The 26,718-nt window shown below is 33.0% G+C and overlaps 1 protein-coding gene across 2 annotated transcripts in view; it reads right to left on the reverse strand.

Annotated features, from left to right (window-relative positions):
• LOC111700589 (uncharacterized) overlaps window positions 1–26,718 on the reverse strand; it is a 50,206-nt gene that overhangs the window by 21,229 nt on the left and 2,259 nt on the right. Inside the window, exons 3-8 of one of the 2 annotated variants that reach the window (XM_023471560.1) lie at window positions 14,036–14,110; window positions 12,965–13,021; window positions 12,539–12,865; window positions 12,067–12,272; window positions 10,993–11,508; window positions 321–372 (exon numbers count right to left, since the gene is read on the reverse strand). In XM_023471560.1, coding sequence (XP_023327328.1) covers window positions 321–372; window positions 10,993–11,508; window positions 12,067–12,272; window positions 12,539–12,865; window positions 12,965–13,021; window positions 14,036–14,104 — 1,227 coding nt within the window. In that variant the 5' untranslated portion in view covers window positions 14,105–14,110. Of the gene's footprint in view, window positions 1–320; window positions 373–10,992; window positions 11,509–12,066; window positions 12,273–12,538; window positions 12,872–12,964; window positions 13,022–14,035; window positions 14,111–26,718 lie in introns of both variants that reach the window. The other variant, XM_023471559.1, reaches the window with a different exon arrangement.

Raw genomic sequence — 26,718 nt, forward strand, 5'->3', positions numbered from 1 at the left:
AATATATATAAAACATTGATAAAATATATATAAAACATTGATAAGCTTGATAGTTGATGATAGAAGATCGTCCCCTACTTTTACACATCATTTAACCTAGTCAGGGAAATACGGAGAATTATGAAAAATGCTACAAGAAAGTTCAGGGGTGACATTGACAGAGTAGATNGGGGGGAAGGGTGGCAAGTAATTTAGTTTGTCGGTTGAATGAAAAAAGTTAAGTGTTGTTATTTGTATACAAATGGATTTGGTGTACGATATCAATCAGAGAAGTTAAAAATGTCGTCTCTGATATCTCATGATTTGTTGTGAGCCTATACCTGGATAACTGCTCGTTTTTGTCTTGGTTTCTCAGGAGCTGGATATCTCGTACTGAAAATATCATTCGTTAAAAATCTGGAAATCCATATTTTTTTATTCTAAATAAGTTTTCGCCACACCTCTGATTTTCGAATACCTATATCTTAGCAATCTAACGAGAATTATATTAGATTATATAGTCCAAGTTTGAAATATCAAAGGTCTGCACTATCAGCCTCAGGTAGCAAAGATAAAGAGATTAGAAAATGAGAGTTTGTGGCAAAGGCTCATTTCCTTCAAGTTCGGTATTATTCTCTAGTTGCTAGTTCTAGTTCATGATTAGGAGTAAATTATTTCTAGTTCATAGTACAATATTCATATTCTTGTTATGTTCTTGTACTATAGTTCATGTTTTGTTTTATATGACAAGTTCTTGAACATGGTTAGGGTTCAGTTATATATGTTGCTGTCCTTGTTACATCAGATGTTCAGTTACTGTTCTTGTGCTTGTTTCAATATATGTTCAAGGTTTAGTTTCATTAGGATTATTGTTTTTAATCTTTGTGAAGAAACAATCACAAGAACCCAGACCGATATATATTTTCAATAGATGTGGAACTAACATCTATTTTTTTTATTTACAGAGGTTTGGTCCATCACCATCACCGAATTTTGAATGGATTATTTATAGGAATTAAAAATTTAGGTTTTTCCCAAAGACTAAATTCTTTTAATTATCTCCCCCCAAAGTTAACTTGTTAATCTAAATTGATCTTCTCATTAGGAGTCACGGAAAATTACGTTCATATTTGAATTCTGCCTGACAGAAACAAATCTGAAGGGTCAACTCATCAGAATAATCAGAATTAAGGGTCAACTCAGATCAAAATATATTTTTTTTTATACGTGGAAATAACATCGGCAGTCAACTTAATTTATCGTTTGAACAAACACCAACAATAAATATGAAAAAAATGATCTGAATTTGACAGAATTGAACAACAATTGACGTTCCAACTTCCTCAAGTAAAATAGTTTAATGAATTGGAAGTGATTTTTTATTAACCAAAAATAAACTTTTACTTATTTAGATCTACATTTAGAAAAACTTGATGGAGAAGCAGGAAAACCTTGACTGAATTCCAAGTAATTTGACACGTTTTCGGCTGAATCTGGTTAAAAATAAAACATTTCTTTAAAAGTTATTAAGTAAAAAATAAAACTTTCAAAACATTACAAACGACTCATTTCTCCCTCCAATGTGCCAAACTTTCAGCACATAAAAACCTTATAATTTTTTTCATTTCAACATTTTCTACGTTTTCAAGCATGTTTTTGGTTTGGGAGAAGTTATTAACAAAAATATGTTAAAACCGGCTAAACACGTTTTTTTTAATATAAAATCTTGACAGGGTGTAAACTATGTAAACTGGGATTGTTTCCAAGTTTTAAAGTAAAAATCATTTTTAAATAGGATTTACACGACATACAGAACAATCTTTTTTTGTACAATTTCAATGAATTGTACACAGACCGGGGCATCTTGTGCATGTAAATATACACACAATTTTGTGTGTAAAATTTACAATATATATTTATATATATATATTTCTAGTTAATTACGAGGATGTTACAAAACATCTGGTATTCTTGCTAATTAAAATCGTTAAAAGAAAGCGGGCCAGATAGTTAGTAGAGATAGCTAACCGGATCTGCGGTCAAGTATGCCGCCATTTTATGCCGCCATGTTGAGCAAATTGCCGCCGTTTATTTTCCCGCATTTTATTAGGAGACAGTTATACTAAAGCATGCCTAGATTGTTAGATAAAATTACAATAGTCACGTAAAAAATGTGCTATTACAAAATCCTCCAAGAGTAGCAAATTACAAACTATAATGGGCTTTTAAGTAGAATTCAGAAACAAAGCCGGTCCTTATTTAATTCAATAATAGCATGCAAATCCAAAAAATTAAGAGAAGTAATAAACAATTTCAAATACACAATATGGAGAAGAACTAGTGTGAAATTAAAGCAATTATGAAAGTGGGAATATATTTAAAACTGAAGAACATAAATTACAATAAGTTTAAACTTTATTTTTTCAATTCCCCCCCCCCGGCCCCCACAACCCACTAATTTTTACACATCAAAAAAACATTTTGTTAAAAAATTTACTTTGCAGTTATTTTGTTTAAATTCAGCAAGAATATAAGATTATGAAATCATGGGATCTGATATATTGTTTGAGGACAAAGTCCTGTTTACGCCATTTTATTTCAATCCAATTAATTTCTAAAATAAGAATTTAATGCAAGAAAGTCCCTCCAATCTAAAAACTAAGTGAACTGTCAAATGGACGAAAATTATAACTTTGCGACCTCGAAGCTCCTATCTCTGTTTTATCATATTAAGCTCAAGTATGAGTTAAGCAAATTCTTTTTGTTGCATTCAAAATTCAAAACTTTTTTGTCCCTCTTAATAAGTCTTCAAATTGTGGATTAAAAACTAACGCAAGATTTCAACCCAAATGCTAATTTTACGTGAATTAACCTTGAACCAGATTGAATATAACGCAAGATGTAGTTGAACTGCGCGCAGAGTCAGACATAGTTGGTTGAATCGTTACTCTAGAACTTGAAACGGTACTAAAGAAAAGTGGTTCAACTTAGTCAACGCGGATCAACTAATTGTCTCCTTATTCATTAAATCTGGTCCATGAAAGCATAAAAGAAAAAGCAAAAAAGTATAAAAATAAAAATAGTGATAATAATAATAAAAGGTAAAGGTAGTCAAAGAGATTATTTAATAAATCCAAACACTGTGTTTGATGTTGTATAATAAATTCTTCACTATTATGCAAATATCTCATATCTGATGATAATAAAAACCAAGCCAATAACAATCACACAAATCATTAAAGTGTTGCAAAAACAGGGGGACGGAGGGACAACAATAGCTTTAATAAATGTAAAAAGATGAAAAAAAGAAAAACTATTTTTTAAAAGAATTCGAAGCGAACATCGAAACTCAGAATATTGTTAAATACATCTAAAACAGACCCATTTCACTTCGTTAGTGTTTTTTTTCCCAAGCCTTGTGAAACAAAATATTAATAATTTGTCAGTAATAAAAAAATATGTTTTAACAGAATTTGGAGCAAAAAATAATGTGGAATGCAATGACCTCAAAATATAGAAAATTGTTAAATAAACATAAACAAAACCCAGCCATTTTACATAATTAATGTTTTTTTTTCACAAGGAATTATAAGTTAAACAAAATATTAATAATTTGTCAATAATAAAAAATATGTTTTAACAAAATTTGAAGCAAAAAATAATGTGGAATGCAATATATAAAATTGTTAAGACATAACATTATTTTGGTATAAAAATATTAATAATTGGTCAATAATACAGTGTGTACTATGTAGTGTGCACTCTGACCTATTTTGGTATAAAAATATTAATAATTGGTCAATAATACAGTGTGTACTATGTAGTGTGCACTCTGACCCATTTCGATTAATTTGTTGTTTTTTGTAAGCTTTTGGAGTTTATCGACATACGATACGTATGTCTGTTCTAATTTTCAATTTTGTGTATTTATTTTAGCATGTCATCCAATAATGTCGAAATTTTCTTATAAAATCATCTCATTTGGATCATTGTTCCGGATATTTTTTCCCTTTTTTGCAATCCACTCGGGATGAAGTGGGGAAGGTTGATGTTAATTATTTACAATGATAATTTTTCAATCCAGTACTTTTATCTTGGTGTTTGGCAATGTATTCTTTATATATCTAAATTCTTTTCAATTTAAAAAAGGAAACTTAACTGAAAAACATTTTTAGTGAAATAATTTGGAGGATAAACAAGATGGAGGTGTGTTAGCAGTGTACTGTGTAAATTGAATATTTTCCGAATTATCCAATGCATGAACTGCATTTAAACAGACCCACGCTTAGATGTTATATAAATGAAACACAGCGAGAAGGGGGGGGGGGGCTTTATCTAACCCGGGCAAGGTGGGAGAGGTACGCATATATACGCATGCATTCTTTAAATTAAGCGTACGAAATTAAGAGATGCAAACTATTTAGGATTTGTAATAAATTAGAATTTGTAGTGCGTTGTAATTTTTGGAGAATAAGTCACAAACTATATAATGAGAAACAGAGGCGTACACAAGGGGAGGGGGGCTATATATAGAGTCATCCCCCCCCGGACCAGTAAAATCTATAGTTCTCAATTTTCTAGAGGGCTTTTAGGCTCCCAAAGGGTGCTGAGCTTATTTTTTTAAATAATGGGCCTTGCAAAACATGATAAAGGAAAAAGCTCAGATTTCACGATTGAAATTGAGATGATGTATGTTCGATCACCAAAAGGAATTGAATCTTTGCAACAAACTCTAATTTTCTAATCCCTATATCTGTGCAACCTAATAGTGTAGGCCTTTTATGTTTCAAACTTAGATTCTTTGATCCAACAGAATTCATAGTTTGAAATATCTAAAGTTTACGACTTTGGGTTGTGAAGAAATATTGATAAGAAAATCATAGTTTGTGGCAAAGACTCAATTCCTTTATAAAGAAGTCAGAATCAGCATAGTTGTTTCCCATAACATTTACCAATCAGCATTGGAACCCAGCTTTGCCTGGATGTTTTCCTACTCAAGTCAACCCACTCAAATTAGAATCTAAAAACCAAGCTTAGAACATTCCCCTGGATTTGAGGCAAATCGGTCAAGGGGTTCCTGAGTTATGATTAGACATACAACCAAACAAACCAAGATTACTACTTTATATATAGATTTTTATTTGTCTATTTAAGTAAATTCACGTAAAAGAACATGTATGCTCTTTCAGAAGACTGAGCAATCTTGAGTCATTTTTTTTACAATCTAAGGTGGTATTCAATATTTCTAATTCAGATAAATTTTTGATTCTTATAGACGAAGGTCCCCCTACCCTTATCCAGTTCTTAATAACCCTATATGCAAAAATATAATATTAAGTAATATTTTGGCAAATCACTATTCTGTACCAGAACAATTGATCGTTTCAGGTGAAAATTGTGTCAACCAAAAAGCCGAAAATGAAAAATATTTTTCTACTTTCCACTAAAGAAATTTTAAACCATATCAATTTACCCAGATCGAGTATGTAAAACGATGTAAAGTTCGTTAATAAAATGCATTTATACCGGGGCGGAGGATGCACATCACATATGACCAGAAATAATATAATTAAAGATAAAAAACATTTTTTTCCCGCTAAGTTGATTACAAACTGAACCTTATCATGGCACTTTATATCTATAAAATCTACACTGGATCATTGAAATTACACCCTCAATTAAGTTTCCGGTGTAAGTAGCAGTAAATTGCAGTACTCTGACTGAAGAAATAGTGGGGTTTAGAAGAAAGTTGGTGATTGTGAGATAACAATTATCAGTATCGTTTCAATCATGCATGACTATCCGTAGTTCACAGTTAATAAATTTTTATTTTTAAAAACATTTGTGTTGGGTTACATCTTTAATTCAAAACTAGCCATCTCTGTGTGTTTGTATGTCAGATCATAACTCTTAAATGGAGGGTCATTGGAAATTACAATGACAGTCGCTTTCAGATAAACTTTGAGTTTCAAACAAAAAAAATGTTATTTTAAGATAAAATTGTCGGTAAAATCCTTTTTTAAAAAAATGTCAGATAAATGTCTGAGAGAGGATTTTATTGCAAAAGTTGCTGAAGATGCAAAAACAATGCAAGAGCATGGGGGGGGGGGGGTTCGGCCAGCAAGTGAATAAGAAAACTAAGAAATCTGGAGAGAAAAGGAGAAAAGGAGAAAATGAAAATGAGGAAAAGTGGAAATCATGCAATAGATAGATGGTATATAAGGGGAAATGAAAATGAGGAAAAGGTGAAAGCATGCAATAGATAGATGGTATATAAGAGAAAATGAAATGAGGAAAAGTGGAAAGCATGCAATAGATAGATGGTATAAAAGGGAAAATGAAAATGAGGAAAAGTGGAAAACATGCAATAGATAGATAACATATAAGGGAAAATGAAATGAGGAAAAGTGGAAAGCATGCAATAGATAGATGGTATATAAGGGAAAATGAAAATAAGGAAATGTTGAAAACATGCAATATATAGATGGTATATAAGGGAAAATGAAAAAAAGGAAACGTTGAAAACATGCAATAGATAGATGGTATATAAGAGAAAATGAAATGAGGAAAAGTGGAAAGCATAAAATAGATAGATGGTATATAAGGGAAAATGAAAATAAGGAAATGTTGAAAACATGCAATAGATAGATGGTATATAAGAGAAATGAAATGAGGAAAAGTGGAAAGCATGCAATAGATAGATGGTATATAAGGGAAAATGTAAATGAGGAAAAGTGGAAATCATGCAATAGATAGATGGTATATAAGAGAAAATGAAATGAGGAAAAGTGGAAAGCATGCAATAGATAGATGGTATATGATGGTATATAAGGGAAAATGGAAATGAGGAAAAGTGGAAAACATGCAATAGATAGATGGTATATAAGGGAAAATGAAAATGAGGAAAAGGTGAAAACATGCAATAGATAGATAGATGGTATATAAGGGAAAATGAAAATGAGGAAAAGATGAAAACATGCAATAGATAGATGGTATACAAGGGAAAATGAAAATGAGGAAAAGGTGAAAACATGCAATAGATAGATGGTATATAAGGAAAAATGAAAATAAGGAAAAGGTGAAAACATGCAATAGATAGATGGTATATAAGAGAAAATGAAATGAGGAAAAGTGGAAAGCATAAAATAGATAGATGGTATATAAGGGAAAATGAAAATGAGGAAAAGTGGAAATCATGCAATAGATAGATAGATGGTATATAAGGGAAAATGAAAATAAGGAAAATGTGAAAACATGCAATAGATAGATGGTATATAAGGGAAAATGAAAATGAGGAAAAGGTGAAAACATGCAATAGATAGATGGTATACAAGGGAAAATGAAAATGAGGAAAAGGTGAAAACATGCAATAGATAGATAGATGGTATATAAGGGAAAATGAAAATAAGGAAAATGTGAAAAAATGCAATAGATAGATGGTATATAAGGGAAAATGAAAATAAGGAAATGTTGAAAACATGCAATAGATAGATGGTATATAAGGGAAAATGAAAATAAGGAAAAGTTGAAAACATGCAATAGATAGATGGTATATAAAGGAAATTGAAAATGAGGAAAAGGTGAAAACATGCAATAGATAGATGGTATATAAGGGAAAATGAAAATAAGAAAAAGTTGAAAACATGCAATAGATAGATGGTATATAAGGGAAAATGAAAATGGGGAAAGTGGAAAGCATGCGATAGATAGATGGTATATAAAGAAAATTGAAAATGAGGAAAAGGTGAAAACATGCAATAGATAGATGGTATATAAGGGAAAATGAAAATGAGGAAAAGGTGAAAGCATGCAATAGATAGATGGTATATAAGGGAAAATGAAAATGGGGAAAAGGTGAAAACATGCAATACATAGATGGTATATAAGGGAAAATGAAAATAAGGAAAATGTGAAAACATGCAATAGATAGATGGTATATAAGGGAAAATGAAAATAAGGAAAATGTGAAAAGATGCAATAGATAGATGGTATATAAGGGAAAAGGAAAATGAGGAAAAAGAGAAAACATGCAATAGATAGATGGTATATAAGGGAAAATGAAAATGAGGAAAAGGTGAAAACATGCAATAGATAGATGGTATATAAGGAAAAATGAAAATAAGGAAAAGGAGAAAACAAGTAATAGATAGATGGTATATAAGGAAAAATGAAAATAAGGAAAAGGGGAAAACATGCAATATATAGATGGTATATAAGGGAAAAGGAAAATAAGGAAAAGGAGAAAACATGCAATAGATAGATGGTATATAAGGGAAAATGAAAATGAGGAAAAGGTGAAAACATGCAATAGATAGATAGTATATAAGGGAAAATGAGAATATACAAGTAAAAAACTTCTATACATATATCCTGTGATAGGCATATCGTGTTTTTTGATAAGCTTTTAGATATCAAGTTTTTAAACCAAGCTTTTCGACGTTTTAGGGATCGTGTGAAATAAAGCCAAATAAATCGTCCATATCTTTTATCTGATTCTAATTGTTCACATAAAAAAATACAAGATAATAGAATTTTGTAATACAATCTCAGAGTTTTGAGGTTGAGCTTTTAAAAAGTCAAAAATATTACACGTCAATATGCACACTCTCGCACAAACATAGAGAACTATTTAATTTGCCAATTACTACTTTTTAAATGCATATGTCTAGGGCTACAAAAAAGTATAAGATTGGTGGGGTTAAAACCAACGGTCAAGAAGTTGCGGCACTTTAAAGTTAAGGCGGTCTAAAAATTTAATGAATAACTTTCCGAGTTCAGGGGTCCATATAGTTCCCAAAATAGCTGATTTTCTCGATCCCAAAATAATTTTTTTGCCCCCAACTTTAAAAAAAATGCCCCCAATTGTAAAAAATTGCCCCCAATTAAAAAAACAATTTTAAATTTCACTAACACATTTGCCCCCATTGCCCCCAATTTAAAAAAAAATGCCCCCAATTAAATTTTTTTTTTCAAATTCCACTAACACATTTGCCCCCAATTAAAAAAAAGGCCCCCAATTTAAAAAACATTTTTAAATTCCACTTACAAATTTGCCCCAAATTGGAAAAAATGCCCCCAATTAAAAAACATTTTCAAATTCCACTAACACATTTGCCCCCATTGCCCCCAATTAAAAGATTACAAAAAATGCCCCCAATTAAAAAAACATTTTCAAATTCCATTAACACATTTGCCCCCAATTACCCCAAATTGTGAAAAAAATTGCCAACAATTGTAAAAAATGCCCCTAATTAAAAAACATTTTTAAATTCCACAAACACATTTGCCCCCAATTGCCCCCAATTTAAAAAAAATGCCCCCAATTTTAAAAACGTTTTTAAATTCCACTAACACATTTGCCCCAATTACAAAGAATGCCCCCAATTAAAAAACATTTTCAAATTCCACTAACACATTTGCCCCCAATTTAAAAAAAAATGAAACAATTTTTTTAAAATTATCATTTAAAAAATTTTTCCATCATTTCTTTCAAATTTGTCAATCCCAAATGGGATTGAAAAAGGAATTATATGGACCCCTGTCCGAGTTGTCTAAATATCAGTTACGTTAAAACAAGCAAGTTTTAAAATGTTCGTGTCTTGGACTAAAAGAAAGTTAGGTTTGGATCTATATGTTAGGTTTGGATCAATGTGTTAGGGTTGGTTCCCATTTGTTAGGATAGCTTCAAGGTTGGTAAATTAAATTTTTGTCACATAAAATAATTTTAAATAAGATTTGTAAACAAATCAAATTAATCAAGGATACACACAGTGGATACCACGGTAGACTAGAGGTCCTGGTTTAAACTCTAGTGAGATTTGACTTTATAACCCATTTTCATCCTTTAACTGTAAATTCTTTAAATTAGCTATTTTATACGTTTTTGATGGGCTACATATATATTTGAAATATTTAAAGTGGTTTGCGTCATTTTAGACGGATTTTGAATATGAGATCAAAATTAAAACTGAAAATGTTCTGATACAGACAGGATGCTCTTCGTTATAGTTAGTGTTACGTGACCCTCTGCTTTAAAAGTTTAACTAGACATCTGGGTTTAGGATTATAAATAGACAACATAAATCTATTCAATTTGCAAAATTGCTGATATCAAGTCTAAGTCAGGAAAGGGTTTTAAATATTTTATTTATAGAATTTCAAAAATAAATATGTAAGATTAAATATCATTTTTAGTTGGTGAAGGAACAGATTTTTTGTCACAAACTAAAATTTTATAATTTCTCTATCTTTGCAATCTGATGGTGTAACCCTTTTATAAGAGTATGTTATCTTAGAAAATTCATAGTTTGAAATTACGACATTGCGGTTCAGGAAAAAAATAGAGATTAGAAAATCAGAGTTTGGGACAAAGACTCAATTCCTTTCAAGTGTGTAAGTACCTTTACAAAATTAAGATGTCTCAGTTCTTAAACTTTTAATTTTACAAATCGTAATTCTAAATAACTAATTGCATTTCTTTCTGGTTTAGGTTAATGACAACCTTTTAAACCTGTCTCGTCACTTATTCTCATGTTGATTTTATTTTCTCGTATTTAATTGTTTATCGCAACCCTGTTGTATTGTAAAATACGCCCACATGCGTCTGTGTGCATTTTTGCAAAATTAAAATCTTTCTATTACAGATATTGCCGTTGTGTTTAGTATGGGAATGGGAGTAGGGGAATGCCTTCCTGATAAAAAACATTGCGAACTATTAGAATGATACTTAATTTTGCAGTTAAACATTTTTATATTTAAAGTTTAAAAAGTTTTACACTTCGTGATCCTTAAACCGTTGATGTGAGGTTCTATAAATTCTAGAACAAATGGGGGATTTCAAATATCGCTTTATGGTATTAGAAAGAACTATGCATTGTATACTATCGAATGAAAGTAAGCTGTATAGAGTAACCCCTGATATTATACTTTTCCATGAAATTATTGTTAATAAAATTTTGAATGTGTCTAGACGTCATTTAAAAACCAGACATTTTTGCATCTAAATTAACTTACTTCAACTTTCTACTTCGGCTAAGCTGCTTCATCTTTTTCTTGATTGGTTGATTGGACTGCAGTTTTGACCAATGAACATAGAGAGAATTTGTCTGCTCCGCTCCGATTGGTCGAGATATATCGGTCTCGCCATCTGATTGGGTGGAGGAGTTGAAGTGATGAACAGATGGTGTGGTAGCTACCAGCTCTTCTGATTGGTTCTTATTAGTCACGTGATGTCCCTGGGATTGGCATGAAAGAGCAGGATCCAAAATGGCTGCCGGAGAGAGGGTTGAATGGCCTGAGAGTGAGTCACTTTTCTGAATGCTCTCACACTTGATCTCTTTCGGTATATTATAACTCTGCTTTTCGTTTTCGGCGGCACTATTTAGAAAATCCAGTTTTTTCTGGTTTGGTTTGGTCACTCCCTTAGGATTTAAACTCGATGGCGCGGGTTTTATCGATATTGCAAGCGCAGATTTGCGAGGATATGGCTGTCCGGTTGTACGGCGCGTGAGCAGTGTTCCCGCGTTTTCTCTAAAATACAAACCGATTAGATTAAATTTAATGGACTAAATAAGTTGGCACATGTTGATCTAGTAAATGCATATTTGCGAGCTTCTAAAATGTGAATTTATCCTCACCGGAAAGTTTTTCTTTTATTTTCAAAAAACCCAAACTTTTCTAAGTCAATTTCAGTCTTACTTTATATTTTGAAATTTTCAAGTTTTCTTTTTAGATCAGACAACTTTGAAGATAGATATGTGTAGACCAAATAGCTTAAAAATCCCAGGATAAGAAGAATATATATATGATCTTTAGTTTATTTTACTTGGTTTTGTTTATAATTTAAAAAGATGCTGTGTAAATTGTGTAAAAGACGATATATCTGACCCAAATATTTCTGCGGAAAACGTTTCTCATATTTCTGACCCAACCCAGTTATCTGACCAATTGATTCCAAGCCAAGCAGCGAATTATGAATTATAATTACGGATCATCGGGAATATAAAGAAGAGACAGGACGGAAAGAACAGGGGAGGGGGGGAAGGACAACTTTTTTAAAAAGCTCGAGATTTTAATGAGGTTTGTTACCTAAGAACTCCAACAGGTAAAAGATGTTGACCCACTCGGCTACTCCGCTCAATCGGAGGATTAGACTCAAGAACAGGAGGCAGGGAGTCATTATATTCTCCTGCTGGGTAAGGGGGTGTACTTCTCCTACCATCCCTTGGCTCTTCACTTTCCCCTTTACCGTTACTCCTGATGTAACCTGAATTTCCCATGGTCTTCTGAATCTCCTGAACATAGTTTATTTACGACAAAATAAAAAATATAATTGTAGAATTCAGTTTTGTTAATAAAAAGTTTCCCTTTAAAATCTCAGGGAGAGGCAATCCAGGAGGTGAGGGGTAAGGGAAGGTGAAGAGGGGGGGGGGTGTAATAGAAAGGGGAGAATGGAGGGGAAGGGGAAGGAGGGGACCTCCCCTGGGATATTAAATAACATTAAAATCATCAGACATGTTGCAAAATTGCATTTGCAAGAAAAATGAAAAAAATATCCGACCTTTTTATTTTTCTCAGTTTCTTCTCCATCTTCTTCCGTCACGTTCTTCTCCTTATTCTTTCCGTCCTTTGTTTTAATCTTCTGATCTCCCAGATAGATTACTTTTAGTTTATCTTTCACTCCACCTCCACCACCTTCTGTACTCCATACTTTAGGTTTTATTGATCCAGTACTCCCAGTTTTATTTACTTCTCCTTTATTTTCTGTTTCGGTTTTACCTACTCCTGGACTCCCTGAAATACTCCCCCGATTGTGTTCGTCTGCTCCCCCTCGCACTGCACTACTCCCTCCAAAGGTGTCTAGTCCTTTCTTGAAGACCAGATAATCCTTAGACTGGTATAATAATACAAAATAATTCTTCTACAAAAGTGGAAAACTTGTCCCTCCTCTCTTTCCCTTTTTTAAAACATATTTTAGTATATTTTCCTGTAGAGGTGGTGAGGGAAGGCTTTGTTTGACAGGACTCACATCTGGGTTTGTGAACTACGACAATTAAAAAAATCAAAATTGATAAATTTTTGTGATAAAAAGTTGTGATATTTCTGTAATACACATAAGTACACACATCTCTGAGCCCTTTTTCTGGATAATATAAAAGAGTACTAAACGAATATGTAATCTTTTATAATCATCACGTTTATAAATAAACACACATACAATGATAATATTGTAATATAAAATACAGTTTATCAATAAAAATATATGCTTTTACGCATATGTGTGTATCAAAAACAGGTTTCCACGACTTTAGTTTACCAAAAAATAAAAAATGTTTTTATTATGGTTATCTATATAATAAAACAAGACGATCGTATATATGTTCACTTTAGCCGGCCAAACGGCTGGACCGAATGGGCTGAAATTTTTTGTGTACATACATGTGTAGCCTCTGGGGTATCGAAGGCAAAAAAATGTTTTTTTTTTCGCCGATAACTTCACTTCATTTTGGATCACATTTTGAAAATACCAGGACTAAGATTATTGTTTCGACAATCATTTTTGGAGAATGAATTTCATTCGAAGACAAATGATGTATCTTCAATCTACAAGATCCATACTTTAGTCTTCAATCATGTCCTTGCCATATTAACCATTTTTTCTTGGACTATAAATGAAAAAATAAAAAATTTTAAGTCTCTAACAATTTGAATTTTACATGTATTTAATTACTTGCAATTGCATGATATCTATCTATTTGTCCACGTGTTCAGGTCTCAATCAAATGTCAGAAGATCAAATTGGTTTGCTCTGAAAATTTGATGAAATAATGAAAAAAAAAATCAACTTTGAATTTATGGATAAAGATGAATGAATAAAATGATAAACTCATTAAAGGATGAATATATAGATGGATAAATAAAAGAATGGATAAATACCAGGAAGGATGTATAGATAAATGGACGGACGAATACCTGTATTAATGGATAAAATTATGTATACACAAGGAATAAGGATGAAGGGATGAACGAATTGATAAATGAATGAAAGGATGAATACCTGGATGAATGGATAGCTTCGTTTTCTAACAGCAGGAGAGGTTGGAATATCCTCGTTGTCAGCAACCATCTCAACCTTAATATTTCAAAGGAATTGAGTCATTGCCACAAACTCAGATTCTCTAAAACCTTTATCTCTGCAACCCAATGTCGAAGACAGTTGATATATCAAACTATGAATTTTTCTAGATCAAATAATCTAAGATTGAAATATCTAAGGTTTTCGCCATCAGGTTGCAAAGATATATAGGGTATATAGAATACAAAATTTGAGTTTGTAGAGAAGACTTAATTTCTTTATTAACTATCCTAACTGGTGTCCATATACTGTGTGTTTGTCTGTTTGGATGGATGTCCGTTCATAGCTCATGAACCCTTTAACCGATTTGCCTCAAATTTTGATTGCGGAACTCGGTATTCAGTATTATAATAACGGACAACGGTATTTTGTTTGCTTTCTAATAAACAACCTAATTAGTTTTACAGAAATAATTGGAACCTCTGATAATGAATCATGAAAAAATTATTTTTTTTTGTCTAGAACAACTTCAGAGACTTTTGTCTTTTCAAATTCCTTTTTTGAATTAATAATTTACAATCAACATATTCAAAGTTTTCATCCCCAATTTTGCTTTTAAAAAATCTGGGAAAACTGTGTAGGGAAAATATTGGAATATTATAATTAAATCATAATTTTTCCTTAAAAAAGAACCAGCAGCGTTCGTTAATTCTGTAAAATACATGACATTAAAGTTCATTAAAACCGGATTTTCAATAAAATGGCGCAAACACATAATGCAAGTATGTACTGAACACTCTCAAACATTTGAATAAAGATGGCTCCCCATTGCGTACCCTCCCCCCTTGTCCCCCTGGGGATGATTTCAAAGGTCTGTGAAAAAATTATAATTGGACATTTTTTCACACTTCTAGGATGCTTTTATCCCAAAAAAATCATAAATTTCGCGTAACAATCATTTATATACCCCAATTATAGCGAATAAACCCTTTTAAACAAATATATCAAACATGACATTAAAAAATATTTCAAAGAGGGGGGTCATTTTAAAGAAAATAAACACCCATGAAAACTGAGAACAAGTGAAAACAACTTCTTCGTTGAACACTCAACTCAAGCAATCATTTTTTCTATTTTTTCTGTCAGGAAAATGCAAAAGCATTTTCTATCATTCAACACATTTGTTTAGAATAGGAAAGGACAAGGTAGGTATGGTAGAGTGGCAGTTGCCTAAAGGTGTTACGCGCGCTTGCCACGTTGAATTACAAGAATGAGAGAGATCAGTATATATTTTAAGGTTAGGGTTGGTTACACTACTCTCTGAACCGAGCGCTGTTGAGGACAGGCTAGGAGGTCGAGCACCGCGGGTAGGACAGGCCAGAATACAGAACCGTGGCTAGAACATTTTTTGTCTCTGTTTTGTAATTCAACGCGGCATGCGCGTAACTCCTTTGGGCCTCTGCCATCTAGAGGTGTGGATAACGTGACGCAAAAGGACTGCTCAGGGAACTGGTTTTAATTATATCAAAATCAATTATTTTAAACTATTATCATACTCGGCTTTTCGAATCTTGTTCACAATGTTTGTTGTGTTTTGATAGAATTTAGACAATATAAGAAACAGGAGAATTTGTAAACTTCAGTCAAAATAGGAAATAGGAGAATTTTGTAAATTTTAGACAAAACAGGAAACAGGAGAATTTTGTAAACTGTAGACTTAATATGAAACAGAAGAATTTTGTAAACTGTAGACAAAATAGAAAACATGAGAATTTTGTAAACTGTAGACAAAATAGGAAACAGGAGAATTTTGTAAATTTTAGACAAAATAGGAAACATGAGAATTTTGTAAACTGTAGACAAAATAGGAAACATGAGAATTTTGTAAATTTTGAACAAAATAGGAAACAGGAGAATTTTTTTTAAACTTTAGACAAAATACGAAACGAGATAATTTTGTAAACTTAAGACAAAATAGGAAACAGGAGAATTTTGTAAACTTTAGACACAATACGAAACAGGATAATTTTGTAAACTTTGAACAAAATAAGAAACAGGAAAACTTTGTAAACTTTGGACAAAATAGGAAACAGGAAAATTTTGTAAACTTTAAAAAAAAGAAACAGGAGAATTTTGTAAAATTTGGACAAAATAGGAAACAGGAGAATTTTGTAAACTTTAGAATAAATAGGAAACAGGGAGTTTTGTTAACTTTAGTCAGTTTTAAGCATAAAATATTTTTACCAACAGGTTTAAATTTGAGTTTGTGGCAAAAACTCAGTTTTAAAGTTTATATATACAAAGTAGAAAGCAGGATGGTTTTGAAAACTTTAGACATAATAATTGGAGAGAGTTTTACAAACTTATAAACAGTTTGTATATTGTAAAGACAAAATAGGTAATATGCGTTTTTAGACAAAATAGGAAACTGGAAGCCTTGACACTTTAGACAAAAAGGAAACAGTTTTGTAAATTTTAGATTAGACTAAGAAGAAGATTTTCAAAAAAGACTGGGGTTTCCTTTTAAAATGTGCACACTCTATGTATCCATCATTAACCTTTATTTATGTATATTAAGTAATTTGTAAAGACCTCGACATTTAAATGAAAATATCAAATAAGAAATATCCATGATTAAATGCAATTTGAATTTAAATGTAATATAATTTGCAACAAAACACATAAAGTTATTCCGTATTATTTCTACTTATATAAGTAAATGTTTCATAACAAGTATTATGTCAATGTAAAACTATATGTATTTAGTCCGAATGAGTGTCTCCAAAACATGAGAATTGAGTGTCGACTTTAACATCATCTTTGATGCACTCGACATCTTTCGTGAACAGGATAAAACATAATAATGATATTTTTTACTGAACAAAATTTGCATGTCTTGAGATTTCCCATTGCAGTCTGCCAATTTGAACCTTTCAAATTAACAAAGATTGTCATATATATTGCTAGATTTCAATTTATTATTAAACAAAATCGCAATTGTCTCAATATCTCCGTCAATTTTTAAAGATCCACAGAAGCTGACCCCATTTCGAAAGTAAATATAAGTTTATTGGGACACCCTGTACACATACAAAAGACACCATGCACAACTTGTAAACAGACTTATACTGCAATTCTCCCCTCCCCCCTTATTTTTTTCCGACACTGGTTTAAGCGCTAAAGTTTTGACCTAAAACTTCTAAGTATAGACTATTTAAAGATGTGTATTAACAGCTCCAAGGAGCTGCAAAAATCTAAAATGAAAAGACGACTTCAGTAAGAAATCTTGAAAAATTTAAGCTACCAGTGACAGTGATCCGAAGGTTGTAAGCGCCCATGCAAAAATTAAATAGAATTTTGCCTATTACTTTTTTAAAACTAAAGCCAGAAACAGTGCTTTATAGATAAAAAAATCTTCTGTGGGGCCACAAAAAAGTAAGTTGGCGAGGTAAAATCATCGACCAAGGAGTTGCGACATTTCAAAGTCGACCCAGTCTGGAAAATTGCTAAAACTTTTCATAGCAGTCTGTATCTTTTTGCTGTATGATCTTGAAACCGTACCTTTATGACAAAAATAGCGCAAATGATCTTGATTGACGTATCATGCAGTAATTGGGATCAAGTAGTAAACTTGCACTAGTTTGTTGAAAGAGAATAAACACTTAACACTTAACATTCTTTATCAATTTCTTTTTATTTATGAAAAACGTGACTAAAGTGCACAACTCAGTTTTTGGCAATCGCGCCTTTCTGTGCACACATCACAGAATCAAACATTTGTAATTAGGATTTTCAAATGTATAGCGTATATATATTATCACTTGAAACTAAAGTACATTGCACGTAAGATTGAAATATTTTATGTTTTGAAGCATAACTAACTCCTCCTTACATTGCAGAGATATTGAGAAGAACTACAATGTATTAAGTTTACAATATCTTTGCTTTCATTCAAACTTGTGCAACGTAAAACCAAACCTAGGCGTATCGGTAATGTCTCAGAAAGGAATTGAGTTTTTGCCACAACTCTGATTTTCTAACCCCTATATCTTAGCGACCCGATGTCGTAGATCTTAGATATTTCAAACATATAAACTCTGTTTGATCAAATAGTCGCTGTTTGGAATATCAAAGGTTTACACCTCGGGTTGCAAAGATATAGGAATTAGAAAATTTGAAATTGTGACTAAAACTTTGACATTCTCCTCCTGTCTGGTTTAGTAAAGTATGCTAAAATAACAGGAATCAAGAAACAGATCAACCTTTTCGGTGATTTGATTTTTTTATTTTGGTATGGGGACGGGGGAGGGAAGGGGAGGGGGCGAATAAGACAGAACAACTAGCTACCAGCCCCAACACATGTGTCTTATTTATCCCTGGAGTTATGCATCATAGAAACATCCAAAATTTTAAATATAACATTCAAGGGGGGTTTAAAATGAATTCCTAATCTTAATATTAAAATAATCTCTCCTTATGCATTAAATTGTCTGTCATAGAATTGCAAATCCATCAAAATGCTTTTTTTAAATGATAACGGATTATCCTCGTTCCTCATTAAACCCGTTCTCCCAAAGCTTATTCTCAGTTTTTTCAATCTGTTTTTATCCCAAACCTTTAGAATCCGAAATAGGAAAAGGGGGAGAATGAAAGGTAAGAAGGGTAAATCACTTCACTAAGGTCTTTTTTTTGAAAATTTCAAATTCCTCAAAAAATATTCAAAATAAAAAGTTAAAACTGGCAACATTATGAGATTTGGGAATAATTTTCCAAGAAATATATTTCTATATAGATATACCATGTTCCCCTCCCATTTCTACATTTTTCCTTTCATAAACCCATTCTCCATAATTCCCTTTCCATATCTCCACGTTCCAAGTCCCATATCCCAATGTTTCCCTCCCATATTTCCATGTTTCCCCTCCCATTTCTTCGTGTTTAACTCACATTTCTCAATGTTTCCCTTCCATATCTACATTTTCCGCTACCAAACCTCCATGTTTCACTCCCATATCTTAATGATCACCTCCCATATCGCCATGTTCCCCTCCCATATCTCCATGTTCCCCTTCCATATCTACATGTTTCCCTCCCATATCGCATTGTTCCCCTACCATATATCCATGCTCCCGTCCCATATTTCCATGTTCCCCTCCCATATCTCCAGGTTCCCATCCCATATCTCCATGTTTCCCTCCAATATCGCATTGCTCCCCTACCATATATCCATGCTCCCGTCCCATATTTCCATGTTTCCCTTCCATATCTACATTTTCCGCTACCATATAACGGCATTCCTCTCACAAATCTCATTTTTTTCCTTCCATATTTTCTTGTTCCCGTCCCATATCTCCATGTTCCCTTCCCAAATCTTCATGTTCCCCTCCCATATCGCATTGCTCCCCTACCATATATCCATGCTCCCGTCCCATATTTCCATGTTCCCCTCCCATATCTCCAGGTTCCCATCCCATATCTCCATGTTTCCCTCCAATAACTCCATTTTTCCCTACCATATCTCCATGTTCCCCTCCCATATCTACATGTTTCCCTCCCATATCTACATGTTGCCCTTCCATAACTCCATGTTTTCCTTTTGCATATCTCCTTGTTCCCGTCCCATTTTCTGTTTCCCTCCCATATCTCCATATGAACCTTCCATATCTCCATGTTCCCCTCCCATAACTCCATGTTCCCGTCCCAATTTCTGTTTCCCTCCCATATCTCCATATGAACCTTCCATATCTCCATGTTTCCCTCCCATAACTCCATGATCCCCTCCAAAATCTCTATGTTGCCCTCCCATATTTTTTGATACTTTTTACCCCAAACAATATCACCCCTGCTATATGTTCTCCGTCCATATCTCAATATCACCCTCTCATTTCTCCATGTTCTATTCCCACATCTGCATAATGCACGTCAATAACTATTTTCTCTCTCATATCTTCATGTTCCCATCTCATACCTCTATGTTCCCATCTCATATCTGTATGTTCTCATCTCATATCTTCATGATCCCTCTCATATCTCCATGTTCCAATCTTTATGTTCCCATCTCATTTCTTTATGTTTTCATCTCATACCTTCATGTTCCCATCTCATATCTTTATGTTCTCATCTCATATCTTCATCACCCCTCTCATATCTCCATGTTCCAATCTTTATGTTCCCATCTCATACCTTCATATTTCCATCTCATATCTTCATGCTCCCACCTCTTATCTTTATGTTCCCATCTCATATCTTTGTTCTCATCTCATATCTTCATGCTCCCACCTCTTATCTTTATGTTCCCATCCCATATCTTTATGTTCCCATCCCATATCTTTATATTCCCATCCAATATCTTCATGTTCCCATCTCATATCTTTATGTTCTCATTCCANACTGAGCTAAGGATTAATTGTTAAGTGAGCTAAGGATTAATTGTTAACTGAGCTAAGGATTAATTGTTAACTGAGCTAAGGATTAATTGTTAAGTGAGCTAAGGATTAATTGTTAAGTGAGCTAATGATTAATGTAAAAAGTGATTTAAAGAATTTAAGTGGTGGCTTAAATTTGAGACGCGGCTTAGATATGGTTGGATTCACTTAAAATTTTATTTAATGTTTCAAGATTTAAGCCGGTGCCTAATTGAAACCGGTTTTGGGTGGATTTGAGACGCGGCTCAAATTCATTAAATTTGTACTTAGACATAATGTGTAAGTGAGCTAAGGCATAGTAGTTTTACTATTGATCATTTCAACATTGCTTTAAAGCAAGAAATGAGTAAGTCACTTTCATTGATTTAAAATTCAGTGATGGTGATGGACCAAACCTCTGTAGAGTAAAAAAGTAGATGTTAATTGATCAGGGAAAGCTGTTAGAAGGGGTACAGTTCAGCACAGGACATACCACGCTTTCAATGGAGGCTTATGAAATTACGGTAATGTTACTTCTGTCTTACAGCATTTCTTCCTACGATACTTCGGACCTACGACATCAGTAGGTCGGATGTACATTATATTTTGTTAATCCAACCTACGCAGAAACTGCAGATATTGTCCGTATGTAGTCGACAGTGCTACCATAAGAATCGATGTTCAAGTTTAAGTAGGTCAGATGCACAACTTATGTAGATCGGATGCACGGATTTTGTACATCGGACCAATTCAGCAGCTTGAAGCAGTTGAAAAACCACAAGCGGGTAGGTCTGAAGTATCGTAGGACGGATTTAATGTTGGGCGGATGTAATACAATCGAATTTACGCTTACAATTCCTTAAATAGCTAATTTTAAATGCAATATTTTCACCAGCAGGAACCTTGTTGTGTAGTGTGTACACTTTGATTTAATATATAGTTTGTTATAAAATTAGATTTATTCAAAGAAGGACAACATTGACGAAAAATATCTATTCATGTTTATGTTAATATCTAGTTTGTTTGAGATGATGGTATTTTCACACTGAACGTAGGGCGGTGTGAAAACTGGAAAACTTAAAAATCCCAGCAAAACATTTCTAGCACGCATGATACCCAATACAACAACATGTATAGTTTTATCTATTTTACTCATTTATTTTAATTTCAGGTCAATAAAGTTACTTTATCATCCTACACCGTGAAATAAAGTTACTTTATCATCCTACACCGTGAAATAAAGTTACTTTATCATCCTACCGTGAAATAAAGTTACTTTATCATCCTACACCGTGAAATGTTTGCTCTGATAAATTCCATCAAAATTAAGGAACTCTACTGTTTTTATGCACCTTTTATAACATTTTTCAAAAGGTTAACTGGGTGGTGTATTTTTCGACCTACACATATCCGCTATACTCCACTTCTGACCTACGCCAAATCCGCTATACAACACATCCGACCTACAGCACGTGGTTTTACAGCTGCGATATGGACATGTGGCCGCAGCGCCCGGCCCCCTAGCCTGTCCTAGTCGCGGCGCTCGGCCCCCTAGCCTGTCCTAGCCGCAGCGCTCGGCCCAGAAATTGTCTTAACTAACCTAACCCGTGGCCGCAGCGCTCGGCCCCCTAGCCTGTCCTAGCCGCAGCGCTCGGCCCAGAAATTGTCTTAACCTAACCTAGCCATCAAATAATACAAAAATAAACAGCTGGCGTAGGTCCGATATTGCAGTAGGTCGGAAAATCAGTAGGTCGGAAGTTCAGTAGGGGGGATATTGCGTATAGACGATGTAACATTACCGGTTAACTGTTTTAATAATGGAAAAGTAACTTTCATCCTTGTAACTAAAATAAAACTCGAAAATAGAGATCCGTGGCTTTATCTTAAAAAAAGAAATTTTCTGATCCCTAAATCTTTGCAACCTGATGTTGTAAGCCCTTTATATTTCAGGTAATTTCCTAGTATAATCCAAAAATCGTATACTAGGACAGACCCATATTTCATTCAAACTAATACTATTTGATCTACCAGAATTAATAGTTTGAAATAATTAAATTAGAATTTGTGACAAAATCTCAGTTCCTCATTTATGGCCATTTCCTCACATTTTTGGTTAAATAAAATTTAAACTTGTTTCTTTCGGTCAAACATAAATTATTAATTAACAGACTAAATTGAAGGCAGACTTGAATAAATCCATATTTTATGATGTTATAGGTTATTTTTCTTTGTGAGTATCTAAGACCTAAGTTAAAAATTGTGTATGGGTGTAAAGGTAATTCGAGGTATTGGCCCCTGTATTGATATAAGTGTAGCAAGGGTAATTACTAATTCTCCGTCACACTATGGAGTATGGAATGCTTGCTTAGTTTAGACGAGGTGAGGGGAGGGGGAGTGCATAAGTTAACAAATGACACCCAAACGTGCTTTGCGGCATGCGCGCTCCTCAATTGGTAATCAGAAATGACAAAGTTAATATTAAACCGTTTATTTCTTAGAAATAATACAATATTGACCTTTGTTATTGGCCCTATGGTGTACAATATTCTTAAAGATTTCTTTATTGCACACCTTAGTTTCAAAAATAAATCTTTAAATATGCCACATGAAGCGCTAGAAATAAAATTACGTTTTTGAACCTTTGCGCATGCGCACGGCTCAATTAGCAATGAAGCGCTAGAAATACTTCAACTTAATACTTCATTTTCACTAGTGGGCGCGATGAGACGATTTTTTCTAAATGTTTTGATCTTTCTATCATCTATGCATGTAAATAGTTTTGTTGTAGATGTTGAACTCGAGTAGGCGAATACTAAAATCTAAACATTGTAAAGGTTTTTTGAAAATATCTTTTAAATGGAGATAGATATTACTTTGGGTGGGGTGAGATAATTTTTAGTAAACAGGCAGCCCGACCTTTTAGTATCTTAACTCCAATCATGAAATGCAGTCATTAAATCAGCGAATTGGATCCAAGATTTGTAATTTTTTTCTAGCACTTCATGTGACGTACTTAAGATTTATTTTCGAAACAGAGGAGCAACAAAGAAAGCTTTAACAATATTGTACACCATAAATTTTTTATTTCTGAATACCAATTGAGGAGCGCGCATGCCGCAAAACACGTTTGGGTGGCGTTTATTTACTTCTGCACTCCCCCCCCCCCTCCTTGTGAGAGAGGATTACAGGAGTTTATTGAGGAGATGGGATTGGAATGAGGGAAGACACGGAAAACAAGATTTCAAAAGCAATGTTTAAAAGAAACGAGAATTACAGATATAAACTGGAGGTGAGAGGAGATTAAGAGATAATAAAAACGATCCCAAGTTTTAAAACAAATATTTTCTTTCTGAAACATATGTGACTGTGGATCGTGAGACTCGATAAATTAAGAAACAATTCGCGGACTTTCGATGTTTTAATACACACTGTGCACTGGTCCAAAGGTTTCATGTTCTCGCGATAATATCTGTAAGAATTTTTCCTATTACTTATTGAATACAATTTTGTATAGTTTTTAAATGCAAAAGTCTACAGGCTACAAAACAGTATGAGAGAGTTTGAGTCGTAAAATCTAAGGACAAGGCGTTGCGACACTTTATAATCTATCCAACTTATCATTCTGGATCTCCGTGTTGCTTTATGCAACAGATTAAACTATGAATTCAAATGCATCCCTTGGCAAAATAAATTGCCTGAAAAATTCTTTCCACTTTAGAAAAAAAATACTTTTAGTTCGAATTATGAATTTGAGAAAATAAAAAAGCGAAATGCAATAGATTTAAATAGATACATAGATCTACATATATTTTTATATGTTAAATAGATACAATTACAAGTAAATAGATATAAATAGATACATAAATCTACATATATTTTTATATGTTAAATAGATACAATTACAAGTAAATATCTGATAAGTAATACAATTTAGAGTTAATAAAATTTGAGATTGAATTAATTTTGTCTGTATTTTGATAATCAGGGAAAACTGTTAAGAATTATTATTATACATTAGGATCATTCTAATAGATATACAATTTGTACACTGCACAGCTACACAATACACAGATTGTATGTATATATATCTACAAGCAATATGCATTTTACAATGTTATACAACTGGAGGCATACACCATGGTGCAAAGTGCAATTTCGGGAAATAATTGATGTAAAAGAACAAGCTTGGGAAGGGCAAGGGGGGAGGGAGCCATTTTCTTAATCTCAGTTAAAATTGTTTTAAAATTATAATTTAGCAGGATGAAAAATGTGTTTAATGTAAATAAGTAAGTCATGGGAAACAATTAAATCAAATGACAAATTGTTAAATATTCTTAAATTTTTAAACAAATTCACATTATTTTATTTCAACACATAAAATTTTTCAAAAATATGATTATATTTTTGTTCCCAGATGACTTAGCCTAGAAATCTGATATGTATGTAAAAATATAATATATGTATGTATATTAAATATGTGTGAATAAATCTTTAATAATAATAAAAATTGAGAATTTAAAAAAAGGGAACCTTAAATTCCATAATAATATAAAATATTTGTTAACTAGCTGAAGTGCACTGCGTTGCACGTGGGAAAAAATTATAAATTTTGAAGAATGTCACTCCCCGGGCAACCATGGGTTCCTTAAAAAAATGTCAGCCCATTCGGTCCAGCCGTTTGGCCAGCTATAGCTAACATAAAAATATATATGAAGGAGGAGCTTTATTATAGTTGTAGATAAATATTTGACGTCGCTGCCCACCCCGCCCCGCCCCTAATTAAAATAGTTTGCTTAAATTAGCAGTTCAGAAGCTAGTGCATGCTGAACACTCACATTTTGTTTGTGTGTTTATTGGGGGTAGGCATAAGAAAATATCCCTTTTCATAACGAACCATATTATTTCTATACAATGGACATGATGGTAAAAATTCTGCGAGATTTAAATCATAATAAAAATTACAGGAGTAGAGTAAGATCATGACAGGTATTGAAAAGAAGCATAAATATAATATGGAATTTAAGTCATCTTAGTTTTTGTAAGGTATAGTTTGAAAACCGAAAAACTGAAAAAGTCTCTCTGATTTTTTTCAATTTTCTTCCCTGCGTAGAATTCTGAATATTAGAGCGTAAAAACATTATGTTATTAGAAATTATCAATTCGTTTCCAACAAATAAACGAATAAACCATTTTTTTGTGACCCGACATAGTGAATTGTGATTCATCGCTGAATATAGGTTGCCCCGCACTCCTGGACTGATTTGCATCAAATTTTTATTGGGGAACTCGGGAGAACCACTGGAATGAGTGAGCTTACAGGGAAAAATAGCTAAAATCGTAATTTAAGACCAAGCTAGTGGGGATAAACATTATTACAATGTAGATAAGAGAATTGTTTTGAATCTTACGGACAGAAATAATCTCAAGAACTGACGAGGGTCAACCTAAACTCCCCAAACCGAAATATATTTTCAATAAAATGTGGAACTAAAATTAAATTTTTAAACTTTTTTCTAGAAGAGATAATCTTTTTAAAAAGGGCAAAGAAAGGGTAATAAAGGAAGAAATTGCGGTTAGGGGCGTACCCAGAAATTGGTCCACGGAGTGGCTTAAATTGTTTTGTTCTGTCTAGGGGGGGGGGGGGGGCCCAGCAACTGTTGGGTCATGAAAACTCCTAAACCATGGATTTCACTGATCAAGGCAGGGGTGGGGGCAGAGCCCCCAATCACAATCAACACCCTGCGTACTCCTCTCTGGTTATGGTGAACATCAAGTCAAAGAAAGGCATATTTTATAATCTTAACCAGCCATAACCATCCCTGGGATCATTGATAAAAAAGCTATAAAATGCTTGACGTTTAGGGTGCTTAATTTTTTTTTTCTATGATCTATTTTGGTTTAAAATGCTTCTTATCAAGACGTAGCAACACGAAGCAAAAACAAATGTCTGTTTGCATTGGTGGATTTTCAAACAAGAATAACAAAAACGTATTTTTCTGTATGTGAGGTTCCACACAAACTTTGTCCCAATTGGTTCGGCCGTTTTTACGTTTATTGAAAACAAAAAAGCCAAGCCAAACAGAAGTCTATATCTAAATACTTTTGTCGACGCTTGAATTTAATTTTTTTATTATCTCGGACTTAATATTCAGATGAATTTGTTTAATTATTAAATCGTAAATCATTCCTCAGAATTACAAATCTTAATTTCAGCTCATACAGATGTTTTTATCAAGGATTTAATGTCCTGTAAAGATCTAC

The sequence above is a fragment of the Eurytemora carolleeae genome, unplaced genomic scaffold (genome assembly GCF_000591075.1).
Source record: "Eurytemora carolleeae unplaced genomic scaffold, Eaff_2.0 scaffold303, whole genome shotgun sequence".
In the NCBI taxonomy this organism is placed as follows: domain Eukaryota; kingdom Metazoa; phylum Arthropoda; class Copepoda; order Calanoida; family Temoridae; genus Eurytemora; species Eurytemora carolleeae.